This window comes from Bombus vosnesenskii, unplaced genomic scaffold (assembly GCF_011952255.1).
Source record: "Bombus vosnesenskii isolate JDL3184/JDL3185 unplaced genomic scaffold, Bvos_JDL3184-5_v1.1 scf7180000013266, whole genome shotgun sequence".
Classification (NCBI taxonomy): domain Eukaryota; kingdom Metazoa; phylum Arthropoda; class Insecta; order Hymenoptera; family Apidae; genus Bombus; species Bombus vosnesenskii.
The window spans coordinates 12,076-31,637 of record NW_022882926.1 but is presented as its reverse complement, the minus strand read 5'-3'; the positions used below and the strand labels follow the sequence as shown (position 1 = coordinate 31,637).

Here is a 19,562-nt window from a genome sequence, read left to right as displayed (position 1 = left end):
TGCTGCTAGAATGTACGATTAGTCGCAAATGGAAAAGAGCCCTAAATCCTTTCAAAGCGTTTTATAGCAGTCAATGAATGTAAACAGTAAAGGCAATAAGTGGGAAAATCAGTTATAGTCTATTTATATAATATATGTTAGTAAATTTCAAACGTGACAAATTATATATGTATCTATAATGTATGAATGAAATGTAGGAATTGGAATAGAATATATTCTGTAGCTAAAATTTTATAGTAACTTTAATGGAGATTTATTAGATATTTGTAATTATGAGTAATAGAAAACTGAACAATTTTTATAAGAACAAATGGTATCTTGGTAAGAAGTCATCAAAATCTAAAAAGAGTAAGATATTCTTTGTTCATTTTGATAAATCTATAGTTTTAAATAATTTAGTGAAATATAATCAAATACAATTAATGAATTTGTTTTTACTTTTTGTACATATGTATATCACATTTTTATTTTAATATTTGAAATATACGAAACGTTTTTTTAAGTGTTGATTATTTAGTGTGTTGTAATGTAGTAAAATTACGTTAATTATATGTGAAAAGAAGAAATGATGATCGTCTTTTTTATCACATATCGCTTCTTTTTATATTCAAAGAAACTTATTAAGGTAAGCTCAATAATTTATGACTCAAAGCCAATATGAATTTATGGAGATCATACATAAATGAAAGTATCAATATGGGTTTCTAAGTTATTAAATTATCTTAGATGTTTAATTATTATGCTTAATTTGACTGTTACAACATTGACTGCTATAGTGTTAATACTTTTTTCAGTGTCTTAAGTATATAATGTTTTTATGCATATATCATATACTTTTGTATTTTAGGTTACATAGCCTATATTGTGTATATGTAAATAAAGATATGCTTGTAGACCACAGGTGATTTTCATAATAGATGAATGCAAATTAGTAGTAGCCCATGTAGTCTCTTAGAAAATATAATTGTGAATCTTTGTCGATTTATATATTAATCAATATGTTAATAGCTAATAATTAGGATGTTTGCCACTATATGATATATCTAAATAACATAATAATCTTTAAATTTTCTCATTTTATTTAGCATTCTTAATTAGCTTGGATGTATGCTTAATTACATAATCTTGGTATTGATCTATTTGATTAACTATCAGAATTTATAAGTATTTTCATAGATATAATATATATTACTAACATTTCATGATATAAGAGATTAAGATAGAAAAAGAATAATTGCAATTTGTATTCAATTATAATATGTCGTAATTAGGAATATACAATAGAAATGTAACAAGTATAGAACATTATATTTTAAGAGGTGTTTATATGTAGAAGCAACCGACAATTAAATTAACACTTATAATATTGAAATATAAATAATGAAGATGGGATTTTATTAACAAAAAGTGCAGTTGTATTTAAGGATACATTTGTAAGTATAGTTGTATCATAAAAAGATAAAATTTGTTGAACTATAAAAAATTTTCTATTGTGGTTTTCTTCCACCTTCATTTAAAATAAAGCTATAATCTTGTCTAGTTATTAGACTTAATGTTTATATAGAGTGGTTCAAATATAATGTCAAGAAATGTTTTTTCTTAAATTATTAGGGGTGGCAAATTTCATTTTTGGCATTTAATTGGCATATTGAACTTTTCTACAAAATAAATAGTTCTATAAAATAAACTGCTTACCTTATCTAGGAGAAAGAAGATGGATCTTCGATTAGTTTTTTATGTATACCTGTACACATTTGATATCCATTAACTTATTTTATTTTTTTATTATTATATTTATATTAATATTATATTATATAAATTATTTTATTATTATCACGTTTAAATTAAAATAACTATTATTATAAACTAGAATATGTGTACTGTATCACAGTGTTATGATTTGTAACATGCTTATTAGAAAAATACTGTAGTTATTAGTTTGTGTATTATTGTGAGAATTTTCAATACAGCGGGGCTTACGTGAAATAATAACAAATTAATTATAAAAATAATAGGTAAATGAATAATTGATATTATCTTACGAAATAGAATAATTGTTATCATTTTACGGAAGCGATTGGAAAAACCTAAATTCAAACCCAATGCATTGATGATATTCATTTTTAATTGAGTTATAAGACATTCCTTATAACCTCGCATATGCATGTTACGTACGAACTTTCATCTCGAATATTCAAGCACGTTCCACCCTCTGTATATATAAATAAAAGCTTTCGAGACCAGGTCATTTTATCCGTTCGTTGGTAACTAATATAGACGTATACGCTATCACAGACGCTCAATTCTATGTAGAATTCTCTATGTAGTAGTAATAGTTTTTCGCAAATATGTCGTAAATAGACTCTTTGTATGTATCTGTTCCAAAACCCACGTCGTCAGTTTTACAATATACAATTGGCCGTGAGCGGTGTTCAGCTGGATATCTTCACTGGCAAGTTAAGTCAATACAAGGACATTTGCTTTAATGCATTTATAAAGAATATCCGTTTCCATTGACAAGTTAAATTAGCTCAGCCATTTGAAAAATCAATTTTCTAAAATCATTTCTACTAAAACAAAGTTTAGTTGTCGCGTAAGCGATTTTTCGGAGACCTCAGTGACCTACCAGGGAGCCTTTCCCTTTCTACACGCATGGACTAGGCATCTATGCCACCATCGGCTGATCGCCACGCTATTGTTTCTGCTTGTCAGTTGTCAGTCTATAAACTTGTAATGATTAGCAATTAAAATTTTATCGAATAATGAATAACAAAAAAAAGAACAATCAATAAATGCATAATTCTGTATCTAATACATATGTGTATGTATTATTATTGTTTTGTGTATCTATTGTTAATATTTGACAGAAACTCAAAATTTAATAATTTTATTTATGTTTTTCAATACCTTAAAAATATTCTTTTGCTTTTTTACTGTTACTATTCAACCATCTGAATAATAGTTTGTGTTCATGTAATCACCAAACATTTTTACAATTTGCAAAAAAGCAAATTTAATAAATATAGGAATAATAAATAACAGATAGAAAATATTAATGGTAAATAGTAAATAATTTATATAATTCTGATCCATGACTCACCTGTTGAAAAACTCCAAACTATAATAAACCATGTGCTGCGGATTTGATGATTCCGATAGGCACAATATAAATCTGTAGCAGTTCCTCAAGGAGTTTTCCCGAACCATACTTTTGTGAAAGTCTTTTCTTCGACGACGAGGCCGTTCACCACTAACATGTGTAGGAAAAAGTTGCTCAGGATCATGCCTCCAACCACATATTAAAAAGTGTCATCGAAATCGGAGAAGTTGAGTTCTATCTGTACATACACCAAAACATGTCTTCTTTTGTGTATATTAGAAATTTGTCAAAATAGGTTCGCTTACCGAAAAGCATTACTGTCTTCCCTATTCTGTGGCCAGATCTGTTGGAACCTTAGACATAGTCTTTATCCTCTGGCAATATGACGTCACGGTCGGGTCACTTGCCATTAGTAAACTATCTTACTCTTTATCTAACTAAATAGTCATATTATCAACATCTCATAGTGCAACGGCTTGGCGATCGATTTGCCAAATATTCAGTCGAGCATCCTGTCAAGACCGTTACTGATTCCTCCTCCTAAATAGCGGTGGGCTACTTGCCATAATATCGTTAAGAAAATGTGTTGCCACTAACACATACATCAATTATTCGAAATCGCTTACATATTGAAGTATTTATATTTGAAAATGATTAATTTAAAAAATACTTTTACTTTCACTTTGTTAAATTTAGTGTATGGAATGATTTTATTTTGATTTTTGACGTTTTTCATTTTCATGTTTGCAAGTCCTTTTAACGATTGACTTAAAGTCATTTTTTATTACAATAATGATGAATAATATGTCAATATATTAAGACCGTAGGATTTTTTTACTTTCGTTTAATTGGTTGATGCAATAAAATCGTTCATAATAGCAATCCTCTAATTGTTTTAAGCAGTGTATTTAAGCATTAAACGTTAAATTCTAATGGCATAATAATTAAACTTTTATTTGTTGGAATTTTAATTTTGATATACATATAAACTTATTTATGTTATATCTATATAATTAATAATTTATAGATTACAATGACAATCAAAACGATGAAAAGAAATATCAACGTTTGGACCCTATTGAAACATATAATTTATTAAATGTAGATAGTACTTACGTAGATTTCAATATTCCATACTATGGATGGAAGCTATTTTTTTCTGATGAAGGTAGAAACATTTTTTATATTTTTTATTAAATTGGGTTAATGGCAAATTGAAATACAATAGTTATATAAAAATAATTCATAGATAAGTAATAATGTTGGAAAAATAATTTGTCTTTTAGTTTATAAAAATGATTCTGATACTGTTAAAAAAATACAAATAGTAGAAAGATTTATAAACAGACATCAACGATTGTCAACATTACTTTCGTTGGAAAATTTAGAAAATGGCATAATTTTTATTATTGACATATGTGAATTATACAATGATACAATTTTTATGGATGAATGGTCTGATTTTAAGAAAGATATATATGAAAATCCATTGCATATCTTAAATTGTTTTAAATTGGCTGTACATCAGGTATACCTATAATATTTTTTATAATTAGTATATTTATTCACGAAATATTAAGTTCTGTATTTTTAGCAAATTTTAAGTACAGTACCACGAAAAAGTCTAAGCTCTGCAAATATTATAAGTACACTTTCTACTGTTAGAATAAAAATATTAAATCATCAACCGATTATGTGTTTGCAAGATTTGAAAGCAAATTCTTACGGTATGTATACAATTCCTTGAGTAATAAAGATCATAATTTTGTTTAATTTTGACCTAATTCTGTTTTTGTATATTTAATTTTCTTAACAGGGAGATTAGTATCAATTAGAGGCTGTGTAATAAGAGTAGGCCACATAAAACATCTTGCGCAATGGATTATGTTCGCTTGTCGTAAATGTAATTTACAGAAAATAGTGAAACAGCCATTAGGAGTTTATACAGTTCCAAGAATATGTAATACATGTGGCATATCTAAATTTCGTGTGATATTAGATTCATCATTGGTGAAAAGTATCTCATTTCAAACGATTAAAATACAAGAACTTTCAAATAACGATCAGGTTTGTACTTCTATTACAAATAAAAAAGATCATTTTTATTTTTTGCGCGTATGCTTATATAAATGAAGGTCAGAGTTACAATTCATTTTAATAAATTTATTATGTTATATACTATGTATGAAACTACTCAATAATTTTTGAATAAATTGTTTCGAACAATTAAATTTATACTTTTATTCAAATGCAATTTTTTAAAATTATATTTTTTAAAATAGTCATAATAATTCATCATAATAATTCATCATAAACGTAAATAATATAAAAGAATTGATTCTTCATAGCATTACTCTTTCATATAGATCGTGTGAATAATATTGCGACAAAATAATAAATAATTTTACTTATAGATTTAAAAACTGTTGAAAATGAATTAACTTATAACTCATTAATATTGCTGGCGTTTTTTATATATGTACATATCTTTTTTCGTATAGAACAGTAAAGGAAGTATGCCTAGAACGATTGATATCGAATTAATGGATGACTTAGTCAATACTTGTATGCCTGGAGATGATATTACTTTAACAGGAATTATAAAGGTAAAGTGTACTTAGATATATGTGGTAGATTACGAAAGAGTTTCAATGTTTGCAATTAAGTGTTTAATTTATATTTGTAATCGATTCTCGAGTAAGTTAGGGCATTTATATACAGGAATTGTTTCACATTCAAATAATTCTTTTGAGAAACTAACTTTTCTATTTTATAATGTTCTCATTTTAACTAAATATTTTTGTCTTTAAGCATATTTTTGCATCGTTAGTTTTAGATAATTCGCCTATATTTTATTAAAAACATATAATCTATGTTTTTTTATTCATATTACAATGTTATGATCTGACATACTTTGTTACATAGGGTAATAATAATGCAAAGCCTCGAAATAAAATCTCATTTTCTTTGTACATGGAAGCTATTACGATAATTAATAATAAACAAAGACTTCAGGATAAAAATATCATAAATAATGAAATGTCAATAAAGGATTATTTAGCAATAAAGGTATATGAATTGAAAATATATGTTATAATTTAAGTAATCTATCCTGTGAAGTATTTATGTTTTATTAATTCTGATAGGAGGTATATAACACACCAAATATATTTCCACTGTTGGTACATTCTTTATGTCCAAGTATATATGGTCATGAAATTGTCAAGGCCGGACTGATGTTGAGCTTATTTGGTGGAAATGTAGAAAACTCAGAATCACGAGAAAATATTCACGTATTAGTAGTTGGTGATCCTGGTCTTGGAAAATCGCAAATGTTACAAGCCTGCGAGCGAATTGCTGTCAAAGGTACAACAAAATGAATAAGAATTTTATTATATAATTGTATAGAGGATGTCTGAGCAGATATTGATTTTTTGGTTTACGTCGCTATTTTAGAAGTTACTATTATAAAAGTTGAATGGCTTTATATTCCGATGTTATTAATTTTCCTGTAGATGAACACGTAAAGATTATGTGAAGGTCAACTTTTTTTTTGAATGGAATCTTATATCTTTTAATACATTAATCGCTACGGGTAATAAAAGTGATGTAAATCAAGATGCCAATATTTCGATATGTATATTATCGAAGAATTTGTAACAATGATTTTTATAGGCGTATATGTGTGTGGAAATTCAAGTACATCTTCTGGTTTGACAATAACGCTAACAAAAGAAAATAAAAATAATAAATTTAATTTAGAACCAGGAGCATTAGTTTTGACAGATAGAGGCTGTTGTTGTATTGATGAATTTGACAAAATGCATAAACAACATTCGGTAAAGCTGTTAGAACTATTTAGAGCTGTTTTGCTATAAAACTATTAAATATCAAATTAATAAAAACTTAGCATTCTTAATATCATATTCGTATAATGAATACTTGATTATGGTTTATCACTTTATATTAAAAAGCAAATTGTTTAAATTATAGGTTTTATTAGAAGCTATGGAACAACAAAGCGTAAGCATTGCTAAATCAGGAATAATATGTTCTCTTCCTGCTAGAGCATCAATTCTCGCAGCTGCTAATCCGATTGGTGGTCGATTTAATAGAAGTAAAACAGTATTGCAAAACTTAAAAATGAGTGTTCCTCTCTTGTCACGTTTTGATCTAATATTTTCATTATTAGATGAACCGAATAAGGTGTTACTTAATATTTAATAGTTATACATACACAAGTGAATACTTCTGATTAAGATTATATTTTCTGTTTGCAATAGCATATAGATGATTTATTATGTAATCATGTTATGTCAATTCATGGTGATTTCAACGCAACTAATAGTGTGCAAAATAGTACGTCTCAACATATAAATATACCACATACAACTAAACTTTCATTAAGGTAATTAAAACATATTAGACATAATAATTGTTCAACATATATAAATATGTATTTATTTTTGTAAATAAATTTTTTAGAGATAGACTGAAAGTTCCTATAGCAGAAAATACGAATATCATTCCACAGTCAATTCTCAGAAAATATATTGCATACGCACGGCAATATGTTAAGCCGAAGTTAACTAAAGAAGCAGCTAACATATTACAAAATTATTATTTAGAGCTTCGAGATCAGAATAATAAAGTTGGTGGTTTATCTGTCTGTAATAGACAATTAGAAGCTATGATACGATTAACAGAGGTTCCATTATTTTTGTGTTTGTTATTTTGAATTTTTAATCTATGCATATACATATGTATAGATTTTGAATTGAAATATCTTTTTTCTCATGAAACGAAAATTAAAATTCCTACATAGGCTAGAGCAAAATTGGAATTACGTACAGAGGCAATAGAAACAGATGCTTTGGATGTGATAGAAATTTTACAACATACGTTTGATGACAAAATTACAAATTGCCAATCCTCAAGTACAAGAAATATAACTAATCGAAAAGTAAGTAGGTTAATATAGATTTACAATAACGGGAGACTGTGATGTACTAATATGCATTTTTTGTTCAAAGATTAAAGAATTTATACAGATACTAAGAAAAGAAGCAATTTCTAACAATAGTAAGATATTTTCTATGAAAAGATTGCGTGAAATCGTATCGGATAAGAAAATTTTGATGAGTGACTTCTCTGAATTTATTGCGAAATTAAACGAAAACGGCATTTTATTGAAAATGGATAGTAATACGTTCAAATTTATTTCTTTAGATTAAATATATATATATATATAATGTTTATTATATTATTTCATTGTATTTCTCGAGATCCAAATAATTTATGTTGTTACATTAATTTTAGGACACTATAATTGTAATAAACAATAAATAATATTTTGCAGTGATCAGCATTAATGATTAGCATCAAATGTTGTGATATGATGATGCTTTTCAAAATTATTATAAGATTGTACTACAATATTATATTTGGCATTATTGTTGATAATATAAAATAAACAAATTTACATTACATTATATTATCTGTCAGTTTCTACACGGTTTTACACTTCAAAACAGTCAGCTTTACACGGAAGACGCCAATACAGGTACAGACAGCATCTTGGTTTTGGTTTATGAAAACAACCAGGTCTGCGACAAGGTCTTTTGGAGATATATATCTTTGGTTTTGAAACACGTGCTGGAGGTATAGTAACCTTGCAAAATCTGTGTAATAAAATTCTCTTATGCCTTGTTTTTTTAACATGTATAAATGATTATATATTTCATTTACATAATTATATAGTGTTATATGTAATATATAAATATATACATATATATCTAAGGTTCTGCTGCTAACCAAAGTATAAAATATATTTATTATTGATATCCAAATTAGCATAGTAATCGTTCCTAATTTGTGCCGGACGGACGAAAACAACATAAATTTTTATTCTTCTAACATTGAAACAATTCAATTAAGACATCGTGCTGTAACTCTAGTTAAACATCGTGCAGCACATGCAGGTGGACAGTATGGAATACATTTTGGTGGACAAGGTCCGCACGGCACTGGTGGCGTACATATCGTAATTTTACATGGTGGTGGGCATGCTACACAAGTTGGTGGAACACATGGGTAAGGTACACACGACGGACAAGAGGGTAACTGGTACTGGATACAGGATGCAGGAGGCGGATAGCAAGATGGTGTGCAACGTGATAATGGACTTCTTCCACAAGACATTGTTTTCCTTTTTTATTGCTTTTTTGTTGTATATTATTTTTTATGATGTCATATACATGAAATTTTGATAATACCATTTATACGAAATAGCTGACAATTGAAATTTATGCGAAGATATTATTCATTTATTATGTGTTGGAGACATATTCAGACGATGTAGTCGTTTTTTTTTAAATAAATCATTCCAGTGTTATAAAACGAAAAATAAATTAAATAGAGTGGAAATATGCTAAAAATATAATGAATATGTAACAAAATTCATATTCTTCGATTTTTATAAAACTTGGATGAAATCAAAATTTTTGTTTTCAATTATTTGAACATAATTACCATTAGAAATGCCTTGTGACGGAAAAAATCCTAATTGTGATAGAAGACGAGAATTATTAGCGCAATTAAAATGTTTGATTAGTTCTATGGAAAGAAAGTAAGAAAATGTTGAAACTAAATTACGAACATGAATAAAATTATAATTTGTTCATTATAGAAAAGCATGTGAATGGGATGAGCCACCTTGTCCTCCACCTGTTATTTGTTCTTCACCTTGTGCATCTATTTCTGATTGTGTAAGTACGAATCGATTTAAAAATGCGTAATGTGTACAGTAGGGAAGAAACCTGAGTCAATAATCACAGCTTTTGTATAAATCATTTATTGTCATAAAAAGTAAGGGATACGAAAAATAAACATAATATATACAGTTATCTTGGTTAAAGGAAACGTAAGAAATTTTTTACAATATAAATTTTTTTTATTCTTAACAAAAAAATCGATTGAGTCAGTTTTGCTGATAGAAACCAACAATATATATACAGTATATGTGCACATATATACATATACAACGAATGCACATGTACAGTACATATACTAAGTTTCATTAAAATTTGAAGATACTTTCTTGAATATGGTTTTCGCTTTATTTTAAAATGAAGATTAAAATCTTCATTAATTAATATTTCAGTACCAGTACAGAAAGTGTCTTGTTACAAAATAGAATAATACTAAAAATAATTGTAACCAAATTTGGGAAAAAATGCCTTCTATCATTTTATATTTTTTAATACATCAATTTATATATGGAGCTAAATTTTAATTATTAAATTTCAGATTCCAGTTAAACAATGTAAAAGTTTTGATTTTCGAGCAGGTATTATATATAGATGTGAATGTATCAAAAGGAATGGTTTACAAGATAGATGTATGGTGTGGGATTGTATGGGTAGACCAGAATGTATGACAAAGTTATATCCCGTTTGTATGCCAGGGCGCAACGCGTTGTTGAAATTAACAGAATTGGGAGATATGGAAGTTGCACTAAGGAAATTTTATTGTGCTGATCAAGCAAGGGAAGCTGCTTTGGCTGCATATTGTAGATTGGTATGCTGCAATGGTGCAGAAAAATCTTGCTGTACAAATGTAAAGGCAATATGTTCAAGCAATACGAAGTGTAAGCCTGTATGTATCGAACTACCACCCTGTCAACCCTGTCAACCATGCAGTATTGCTCCTTGTGTACCACCTTGTACTTCTTTCAACATTTGTGTACCATGCCCACCACCATGCCCACCACCATGCCCACCACCATGCCCACCACCATGCCCACCATCATGCCCACCACCATGTTTACCACCATGCCCACCACCATGCCCGCCACTATGCCCACCACCATGCCCACCACCATGCCCACCACCATGCCCACCACCATGCCCACCACCATGCCCACCACCATGCCCACCACCATGCCCACCACCATGCCTACAACCATGTCCACCACCATGTACACCATGCTGCCCCCCACAGTGTCCACCATGTCCATCATTGTGTCCGCCATGTCCGCCGTGTCCGCCGTGTCCGCCGTGTCCGCCATGTTCACCATGTCCACCATGTCCGCCATGTCCGCCACTGTGTTCGCCTTGCCCCCCGTGTCCACCATGTCAACTATGTCCATTACCATGCTCACCGCGTGTGTCACTATGTTTACCGTCATGTCCTCCACCATGTCCATCACCATGTCCTCCGCCATGTTCACCATGCTGTTCCTCACCTTGTCCATCAATGTGTCTATCAATGTGTCCATCACCATGTCTACCGCTGTGTCCATTACCATGTTAACCAAAATATTTATCAGTATGTATCCATTATTATATTCTATTTCTTATGTGCCAAATATACATTTTCCTTTCATCATTCTGTTATGAGTCTATTTTACTATGTATAGTTTATATATTTCTGTGGAATATCAGTTATCACAAATGTATCTAAAAATTTTATACGTGTTCTCCAATATTTGCATACTTTTTATGCATATAAATAATGTATGTTGTAAAAGCATCAATAAATATAGTAATAAATATATTTAAATAATAAATGGGTTATTTTACTCAACTATTATATATTACTATTTTTATTATATTTGTATTATATACACATAAGTTACATAAGCTTTAGAGTATTGACAGTATCAGTTTTTGGATGGTGGATACTGTTCTGGATGTCGAGATTGTAAGTATTTTGCTGGTAAGCAACTAGGCCATGGTTTATCAAGGCATTCGGGTTCTTTTTGACATTGACTCAGTGGACAAGAATCTTGAAGACCATCTCTATGTACACAATGACATCTTGTGGATAGAATACCATTTCTCATTTCAGGAAATTTCAAACGACTGAGCTGAAATAAATATTTATATTTAGTACATATGAGAACTGCATTATGTTGATATTATCGATGTACGTATTATGCACAGTTACTCGCATTAATATTCGAACACGGCACTACTCCTGTATTTGATGCATCATATAAAACTGGATGATTTAAATGTCGTGTTACTTATTCTACGAGAATATAATAGTAATGCCCTACACGCCATGGTGCCCGAATATTAATACGAGCTACTGTAAATGCATGGTCTATGTACGAAATTTATGTTCGAAGATCCTGATATGCACAGGTAGATTTCAGGAAGTAGATAGATTTTTAATATAATTTATTTACGATTTTTCACAGGCTACCACACGTGCTTTTTCATTTACATATTTGGATCATCAAGTTTGAATTATAATTGTATCAGCCTTACATTACGTACTGACCACAATTTACCTCTGAAGTTTGGATGTCACTCACACCCGTCTTTGTTTGTTTGTGCGATGTTTTTGGCGCCTCAGAGGACTTCTCTTCAAAAGGAATCATTAGAAATATCGGTAGCATAAGTGGTGTTTTTTCTTCGTGACATTCCTGCTTCACTGGATATTTGCGAAGGATACTATCAAGCAGAAAAAATTTCATTTCATTTATGGCGAAGATAAAGTTACTGAGAATAAGAAAAGATAGCCGGATGAAAATGACAAAAAGTTTAAGGGATGCTCCTCCTAGTCAAAGTAACTTGAAATGATTGATATTTCAGAATCAGCTCAAGTATCCCTGATTCTTGGTAAAATTTTCTACATGAATACATGTACAATGACTCATGTTAATATTCGGATACAGCACTATTTCCATATTTGTAGCTTTGTATATGAGATGACGATCTAAATATAGTGTTGCCTATTCTAAGAGAATATGAATCATTTATGTTGCTCGTAAATACATGAACAATTCCTTTGTAACAATTACATTGAATTGTACAATAGCGGACAGAAGTTGTTTTCCTTGTTTCTTAAATTCGATGGCGATCTTCTTCTTTTAAAGTTAGTATTCTTTCCTCTTCGTGACATGTTAAATTTCTTAATGTATTATAAAAATATCAATATTAATTTTTCCTAGTACTAATCATACAAAATAATTATTAAAAAAATTTTTTGCAATTCGAATTGTTTCCATGAATTGCTAGTTGCAGAACGATAACAAGTGTCCGAATATTAGTGTGTAGTTTTTTGATAAAAAGCTGTTGCACAGTTAAATGTTATTGTTAGAAAGAAATTTTTTAGGCATATTCAAGCTGCAACAAATGGCAACAATGCTTCAGTGTTTGAAGGTAAAGTAACTGTACAATGCAAATACATTTGTTGCATGAACTATTATTATTTTTATAGCTACTTGCAACCTTATTCTTTTTTTACTATAGAGAGTTAATTATTTTATGTACATATACTTTTACGGAAATTAAGAATATGACATAGTATTAATATATTATTAAACTAACCATTTTGAAGATGCTGGCTCTAATGTTGCAGTAGTTTGCATTATGTGTTTCAGTTTTGTAATATGTTTAAGGAGCACTATTAAGAACAAAGTACTTGTTAATTTGTCATGTTGTAGAAAGTGTTCTATTTAAACTAAAATTTAGTGAAATATTCTGGAATGTTGTTGGTTGATGAATTTTAGGTTAAATTTTCTAACGATCGTGTTTTGTTGTGGTTTATATACATATTAACATTCTTGAATTAAGCAACATTAGAAAGCACTAATAAAATTTATATAATATAAAAGCACTAATAATATTTATAATAGTTTTAAAGCAAATATAATTTAGTTTAATATAGTTTTTGAAAACAAGCAAAAATTTGTGAAAGTATTGTTATTATTTATTTTATTTAAAGTAGCATCGACTAGTTACATTTTCATTCTTTCAAATAATCTTTTCTAGATTACTTGTACATATTATCATAGAAAAATGTATGTATATAATATTTGTTATTGTGATAAATATACGACTTAATTGTAAAGCTATAAATTAGTAGGAATGCAATCAAACAACATTTATTATAAGAAGTCTCATCCCTTTCTAAAAAAACCTTTCATTTATTTTATATATTGATACACAACATATTATGAAGTTATTTACACTTTTAATGGTATAAAACCTACAAAGAAAGCATAGATCTTGTCAGCTTTCTTCTTTGTTTCTTGTTCACTACTGTTATAAGTATATACATAAATTACATTTCACAATACATATAATATGAATATCAGCGTTTTAATATTACTTGAAGTTTGCGATTATAGAAATAAAATAAAAAACATATGATGATAATGTAATATCTTCTTAAAATATATTTTTAGATGTTTTACATCAAAAAATTTCCAAGTTTATTATTTGTTATATTAATTTCGTTAATTTTAATTGCATACCATTGATATAGCTCGAAAAAGAAATCAAAGATGTCGTACAAATGTTTAAAAAGCAATGGTGCTAGTATAGAAGAGACACTTGGAAGTTGGGGCTTTTCTAACAGAGTCTCAAATTCTGGTCAAGAACTTAGACGTTTAAGATGTCTCTTTAATAAGATGGATGGAATGTAAGGAATGAATTCTATAATGTTTTCTTCGAATGTATTAATTTCTGTAACGTATTAAATTGTTAAGTAATGTAAAAATGTAAGATAAAAATAAATTTAAATATAAACTAGATAAGGACGAATTAGAATATTAGAAATAAACTAGATCATATAAAGATATAAAATTAATATTATCTGAAAAGTACTTTTTCATGATATATCATTGAAATCTTCAGGAAAACTAGGAAGCCAATGATGTGTGTAAAATATAATTGTTTATATGACCCAGACGCATGGCATGTAAAACCTAGTCCTGACGAATGTAAACCTATTTGGACAATGCCTATGAGAAGACCTCTTATTACATATAGCTCTACTGCTGATATAATAATGACATCAAATTTGGATAGCATTGGAACAGATTTGCTTTATCCTATTCCAGGACGAAGTTATCTATTACAGGGTGTATGTAAAAGTGTCTAACCAAATGGAGCAGTTATAACATTTAACTTGGTTTAACTTGGTTTTCTTTTAACAGACAGATAAATGGTATCGGCATAGCCAATGCTACAATCAACAGCCAAATTGTTCAGTACGACATCCTTGTGCACCACAATGTTAAAAACATATTATACATGTATAAAGATAATGTACGTGAAAGTAAACATCTGCTATTCAGATTTTTATGGTCGTTTATATTTGATAATTTTAATGATAAGTTGTTATTTGTATCTTTCTTTCGTCAAGCGATAAATCGTATTTTATTTATAAAATATAATATAAAATTCGTCATGAGAAGGGCTACAATCGTAGATGTTCAAAAATATATAGCTCAATTAAAAAAAATGGAGGTGATGTTCAGAACGTGTAATCCATCACGTAATAATTTCCTGTCGAAACCTTTTATTTCAAGCTTTTCTTTCAAACATTTCGCCGTATAAATTGAAAGAATTATTTAAGTGGCTTGCTTTTGGTGACTCACCCCGTATATGCTTCGAAGAGGGCTCCTATAATATATGTATAACTAGCAGTTTGTCACATATTGATTACTTCCTCGCTAGAAAAATAAATGCAGTTGGAAAGTATAACACATGTAATCCTCTCTAAATGTACAGTCATGGCATGGTGTATAAAGATCATTTCCTTTGAGTTTCCTTTTGATCACAAAATGTATATTAATTCTATAGCAATGTATTATAACAAGTACGCAGTTTCATTTATTTTGTATATTAGCACGTATATTTTGTAACATGAAGACAGGCTTCTTTATTTGCAGACAATAATATGTAAATTATGCTGTCTTAAGGTACCTAAAACTATAGAACCAAGAACAACAACTAACAGCAATTAATACTTAATTTTAGCTTACTTGGATAAATTAGATGAGTATATTATACATTATATTTATGAGTATATTATATATTATTTTTGATTTTCAGAGTACTGAATAAAATCCATTATTATGATATTGAATCTACTACTAATCTATTATTAATATTAAGAAAAGCACATATCGTATTGCTAATGATTGGCTGATATATTAAGGTATTGAAATCATATATGAAAAATTCCATATTGATTGTTGATTATACATGTATTGAGATTAAATTAGCAGTTATTTTCCCTTCAATAATTTTTTTTTCCTTAATTAAGTGTAAACATGCAATTTTTTTGTATAGTATCGTAGGCAATTTTCTTCGAATACTCTACGGAATTTGTTGATGATTTGCTTTATCAATCAATCTACATTTTTATCTTCTACGTTATTCCTTAACAACGTGAAATACGATACTGCGGTAGATAAAATCTGCAAAATGTTAATAAGTAAATTATTTCACAATATCAGAAATTATAATTTTCTGGTATTTTAAAATGTCCTATACTTCAAATTTTATAGATCGCAACAAGTATTTATTCTAGAGTTGATACTATATCTACCGTAGTGTAAGTTTCCAATGATACAGGAAAAAAATTGTTCGCAGTAAGACAACAAACTCGTCTTGATCGTTCAATCACCATTATCAGATCGTTTCGCAGCATCCTACCAGGTTTGTTCATTGGCATGATCGTCCACAGCGCCGAATATGCTCCTATAGCAACTTTCTCACTGTGTTCTATCACACCGTCACAACTATAGGTGAACATAAACAGTAGAGCCATTGAACCGACTAAAAGAAAGACGAAGATGGAACGTCTCGCAAAAGGAGCAGCAACCTAAGAGGAAATTGTTCATTTAGAAATTCCCAAATATTTAATAAAATTTCATAATATAGCAATGTATTATGGCACGTAAATACTAACCACTAGTCCCTGATAAGCAAACAGGCAAATTAACACGCTAAATACCAACACTTGTCCAAATATTAGCATCGTGTATACGTCTTCAAGCCTGTTGCAAAAATCAATCAGTGTCTGATGTTGTTGAATGTACAACTTCAATTGCTTGTAAAATGTATGCACATGCTTTATTATCATCAATCCCGTGTCTTCCTCTGTTATCTGATGTTCCATGTCACACAGTTTTGCGAACCTGTATCGAAGTATGCGAAACTGGCCAGTCAAATGTACGGCGAGGATGCAGAAAACGTTATCGAAGCAAAAATAACTGACCGCTATGTAATACAAACTTATCGTCTGCAAAAAGTAAAAATTATTTCTCCTGTCGCAGTTCGTGGAAGAAATTAATTCTTACAAAATCGCAGATATGTCGCTTATACTATAATCATCGATACGAAGGATTTTATAGATTTATAGAAGATTCTAAGAGTGTACTTCGACTAACAGCGAATACATTTTACCTCCGTGAGTATCCAAGTATAAGTCATTGTATAATAAGTTGGACGTAGTGCATAAAGGTATACATATAACGCAGGTAACTAAAGTAACATTCGTTAGAAAAATTTACGAGAAGTTAAATACCTGTATAAGGAATCCTATTTCGTAGTAAGGTGATATAGATACTGGTAAATTTAGCCACACGTTGAATGGCAATATTCTTTCTGATTTATTTTTCCCAGCATTTGCTGTAATAAACGCTTAGATGATGTACTTTTTTCTATATCAAATGTTTTGTTTATTTATCGTTAGGTATATTTTTCTGTTTATGAAATTTTCAGCCTTCGAGGGTAGAGAAATATTTGTCAGTATATATAATTTTTAAACATCTAAATGCAGCAATACTATATCAAGATTCTTTTATTTAAAAAAAGGGTTGTTTAAGTTATACGACAACAAATTCTTATATAGTATAAGAGTTTTGTGGCAAAAGTATATTATTATCTATATACCGTTCTTGATCTTAACTTGTTCTAATCGCTTTAATCGTACGCGCTACAGCACAACATTACAACCGTGCTTAGCCCTTAGAATGGCTTAGCCATTAGGTGTTAAATTCTTTGTCTTTTCTGTTAATTAATTTTAAGCATTTAATAATAAATTTTAATTTTATTAGAAGTGCGTGTAATCTGCCGTCAGCTGTTCTTTCGTTTAGTCCCTAGCTTTTTACTTAATTCTATCACAACGTAGCGTTGGTGTTTTGGTATTACGTTCTAAACAACACATTATAAACAAATAGAATATTTTTAACCTACTAATAAGCGGTGTTGACAGGTAAGCTAGCATAGCACATATGCCAATGGCGCTGACAGAACAGACGAAAAAGGTGCAAGTCTTTCTGCAATTCTTTAAAATTTCTTTCTCGCGTGTATCGTAGTTAACATTCCAGAAATTTCGTTGCGTGTACGTAATCAGACTTATAAATTCCCTTTTATGCATTAATATGATACATATCTTGATTAGACCCATTATCACAGTTAATATGTTGGTAGTAACGTAAAGAATGTCCTGAAATGAGCTATTATGAATTTTTCTTATATAATATAGTCGTTTGTTTCACAGAGTTTTAACTGAATTACGCATGTTACGAACTACTATCCACGTTACGTATAACAACGGTTTTAAGTATTATTTAATTTAATAAATAGAAACGAATACTGAATACGAGTGCCAATTGAAAACAATCCATGCATCGAGAAATTAATACATATTTTTTGTACACATACGTATATGATTTAACAATAATTAGAAAAATATTGACTACACCTGCCAAATATCTTCTAGAACTTAACGCTATTAATTGTTTCATTTTTCTATGCGTAATAAATTACTATTAAATTTTTAGATTATTCGTACGACAGTATAACATGTACGCAATTTCATTTAATACAATTAGATCCATCAAATATACTCACGCCTTTGTATAACCAAGTAAAATAGAAATCTCTCATAATGACGATCGAGGCATCTATTGAATTGAATAGTGTGCACATTAGCTTTATTTTCATCCGACGGTTTTCCGCGCGATTGTCGGATATCCATAAGCCGATGTTCCTCAAGAAAAACATCGAGAAGATGACCGATATGTCCAAATCTTGTTCCGTTTGCATGGTGTCTGATCGACTTCTAAAGCTGTCGCTCACGTATGCTCCAATACATATGAATCATGATAACAGGTGTTGCCTTGATTATTCATTCCTTCTTTCTATGATTCTAATATCGACTTAACACAAAGGGCGTGAAATAAAGGTTTGATTGCTATCTTTAGATATAGACGGATAAATAACAGGTACATTTACGCTGTGATCGATTTCTGTTTCATTATTAACACAGGTCTGTGTTAAATCCTCGAACGTTAGACGTCGTGTTACTTCGTTCTTGTGGCAATTTGCTGATGAAATGGAATTATAAATGGATTAGTTGATTACACCGTTGAATATAGAATATAGAAGGGTACGAAGACAAAAGGTAGATATGGAAGATCTAATTGAACTTACCGAATAGTAGGTGCTATAAGAATAATAAGAAGTTTATACAGGATGTTCGGTTATAGGTGTAAAAAAATTTAAGTGGTGATTCTTGAAGCTAAAATAAAATGAAAATCATCGGCTTTGCTTTCTAGTTATTGACAATTAAAAATCAGTCAAAATGCCCCTGCACGCAAGTAAACCTCCTTACACGAAGAAGGAAGGTCAGCCTGAGCAGTGGGGCG

General features: G+C 29.5%; 5 protein-coding genes and 1 long non-coding RNA gene across 6 annotated transcripts; 3 read left to right on the top strand and 3 right to left on the bottom strand.

Moving 5' to 3' along the window:
• The first annotated feature begins 143 nt into the window (after positions 1-143).
• LOC117230312 (DNA helicase MCM8-like) lies at positions 144-9,226 on the top strand. Its single transcript, XM_033487609.1, has 14 exons — positions 144-348; positions 4,128-4,268; positions 4,387-4,628; positions 4,695-4,827; positions 4,917-5,167; positions 5,602-5,706; positions 6,026-6,169; positions 6,247-6,466; positions 6,776-6,939; positions 7,094-7,306; positions 7,384-7,508; positions 7,586-7,808; positions 7,926-8,063; positions 8,134-9,226. The coding sequence occupies exons 1-14, from the start codon at positions 273-275 to the stop codon at positions 8,332-8,334; spliced, it is 2,376 nt and encodes a 791-aa protein (XP_033343500.1). The 5' UTR covers positions 144-272; the 3' UTR covers positions 8,335-9,226.
• On the bottom strand, positions 2,651-3,814 carry LOC117230322. Its single transcript, XR_004492751.1, has 3 exons — positions 3,406-3,814; positions 3,101-3,338; positions 2,651-2,727 (listed from the first exon to the last, which is right to left on the bottom strand). It is a non-coding gene; the product is annotated as an uncharacterized LOC117230322 (long non-coding RNA).
• A 150-nt stretch (positions 9,227-9,376) lies between the features above and the next one.
• On the top strand, positions 9,377-11,629 carry LOC117230320 (keratin-associated protein 16-1-like). The gene is made up of 4 exons (XM_033487623.1): positions 9,377-9,728; positions 9,789-9,867; positions 10,409-11,046; positions 11,161-11,629. Exons 1-4 carry the CDS (start codon positions 9,640-9,642, stop codon positions 11,411-11,413), a joined length of 1,059 nt encoding a protein of 352 aa, XP_033343514.1. The 5' UTR covers positions 9,377-9,639; the 3' UTR covers positions 11,414-11,629.
• A 44-nt stretch (positions 11,630-11,673) lies between these two features.
• On the bottom strand, positions 11,674-13,707 carry LOC117230319. The gene is made up of 3 exons (XM_033487622.1): positions 13,441-13,707; positions 12,399-12,561; positions 11,674-11,969 (listed from the first exon to the last, which is right to left on the bottom strand). Exons 1-3 carry the CDS (start codon positions 13,479-13,481, stop codon positions 11,763-11,765), a joined length of 411 nt encoding a protein of 136 aa, XP_033343513.1. The 5' UTR covers positions 13,482-13,707; the 3' UTR covers positions 11,674-11,762.
• Positions 13,708-14,326: 619 nt separating this feature from the next.
• On the top strand, positions 14,327-15,137 carry LOC117243597. Its single transcript, XM_033511239.1, has 3 exons — positions 14,327-14,536; positions 14,752-14,980; positions 15,054-15,137. Exons 1-3 carry the CDS (start codon positions 14,400-14,402, stop codon positions 15,135-15,137), a joined length of 450 nt encoding a protein of 149 aa, XP_033367130.1. The 5' UTR covers positions 14,327-14,399.
• A 594-nt stretch (positions 15,138-15,731) lies between these two features.
• On the bottom strand, positions 15,732-19,562 carry LOC117230314 (odorant receptor 4-like). Its single transcript, XM_033487611.1, has 6 exons — positions 18,766-19,562; positions 18,106-18,358; positions 17,435-17,538; positions 16,817-17,149; positions 16,454-16,729; positions 15,732-16,322 (listed from the first exon to the last, which is right to left on the bottom strand). Exons 1-6 carry the CDS (start codon positions 18,958-18,960, stop codon positions 16,254-16,256), a joined length of 1,230 nt encoding a protein of 409 aa, XP_033343502.1. The 5' UTR covers positions 18,961-19,562; the 3' UTR covers positions 15,732-16,253.

Excerpts from the sequence above, each read along its gene's own strand:
- LOC117230319 (XM_033487622.1), bottom strand. The coding sequence starts at position 13,481 with ATGCAAACTACTGCAACATTAGAGCCAGCATCTTCAAAATG. Across the intron at positions 12,562-13,440 it reads GAGCCAGCATCTTCAAAATG|TATCCTTCGCAAATATCCAG; the intron begins GTTAGTTTAATA and ends TCTGCTTGATAG. Across the intron at positions 11,970-12,398 it reads GTGACATCCAAACTTCAGAG|CTCAGTCGTTTGAAATTTCC; the intron begins GTAAATTGTGGT and ends TATTTATTTCAG.
- LOC117230312 (XM_033487609.1), top strand. The coding sequence starts at position 273 with ATGAGTAATAGAAAACTGAACAATTTTTATAAGAACAAATGGTATCTT. Across the intron at positions 6,940-7,093 it reads AAATGCATAAACAACATTCG|GTTTTATTAGAAGCTATGGA; the intron begins GTAAAGCTGTTA and ends TTTAAATTATAG. Across the intron at positions 7,809-7,925 it reads CTATGATACGATTAACAGAG|GCTAGAGCAAAATTGGAATT; the intron begins GTTCCATTATTT and ends ATTCCTACATAG.
- LOC117230320 (XM_033487623.1), top strand. The coding sequence starts at position 9,640 with ATGCCTTGTGACGGAAAAAATCCTAATTGTGATAGAAGACGAGAATTA. Across the intron at positions 9,868-10,408 it reads GTGCATCTATTTCTGATTGT|ATTCCAGTTAAACAATGTAA; the intron begins GTAAGTACGAAT and ends ATTAAATTTCAG. Across the intron at positions 11,047-11,160 it reads CCATGCCCACCACCATGCCC|TCCGCCATGTTCACCATGTC; the intron begins ACCACCATGCCT and ends GTGTCCGCCGTG.
- LOC117243597 (XM_033511239.1), top strand. The coding sequence starts at position 14,400 with ATGTCGTACAAATGTTTAAAAAGCAATGGTGCTAGTATAGAAGAGACA. Across the intron at positions 14,537-14,751 it reads TTTAATAAGATGGATGGAAT|GAAAACTAGGAAGCCAATGA; the intron begins GTAAGGAATGAA and ends TGAAATCTTCAG. Across the intron at positions 14,981-15,053 it reads GAAGTTATCTATTACAGGGT|ACAGATAAATGGTATCGGCA; the intron begins GTATGTAAAAGT and ends TTCTTTTAACAG.
- LOC117230314 (XM_033487611.1), bottom strand. The coding sequence starts at position 18,960 with ATGCAAACGGAACAAGATTTGGACATATCGGTCATCTTCTCGATGTTT. Across the intron at positions 16,730-16,816 it reads TTGCTTATCAGGGACTAGTG|GTTGCTGCTCCTTTTGCGAG; the intron begins GTTAGTATTTAC and ends ATTTCCTCTTAG. Across the intron at positions 16,323-16,453 it reads CATTGGAAACTTACACTACG|ATTTTATCTACCGCAGTATC; the intron begins GTAGATATAGTA and ends AACATTTTGCAG.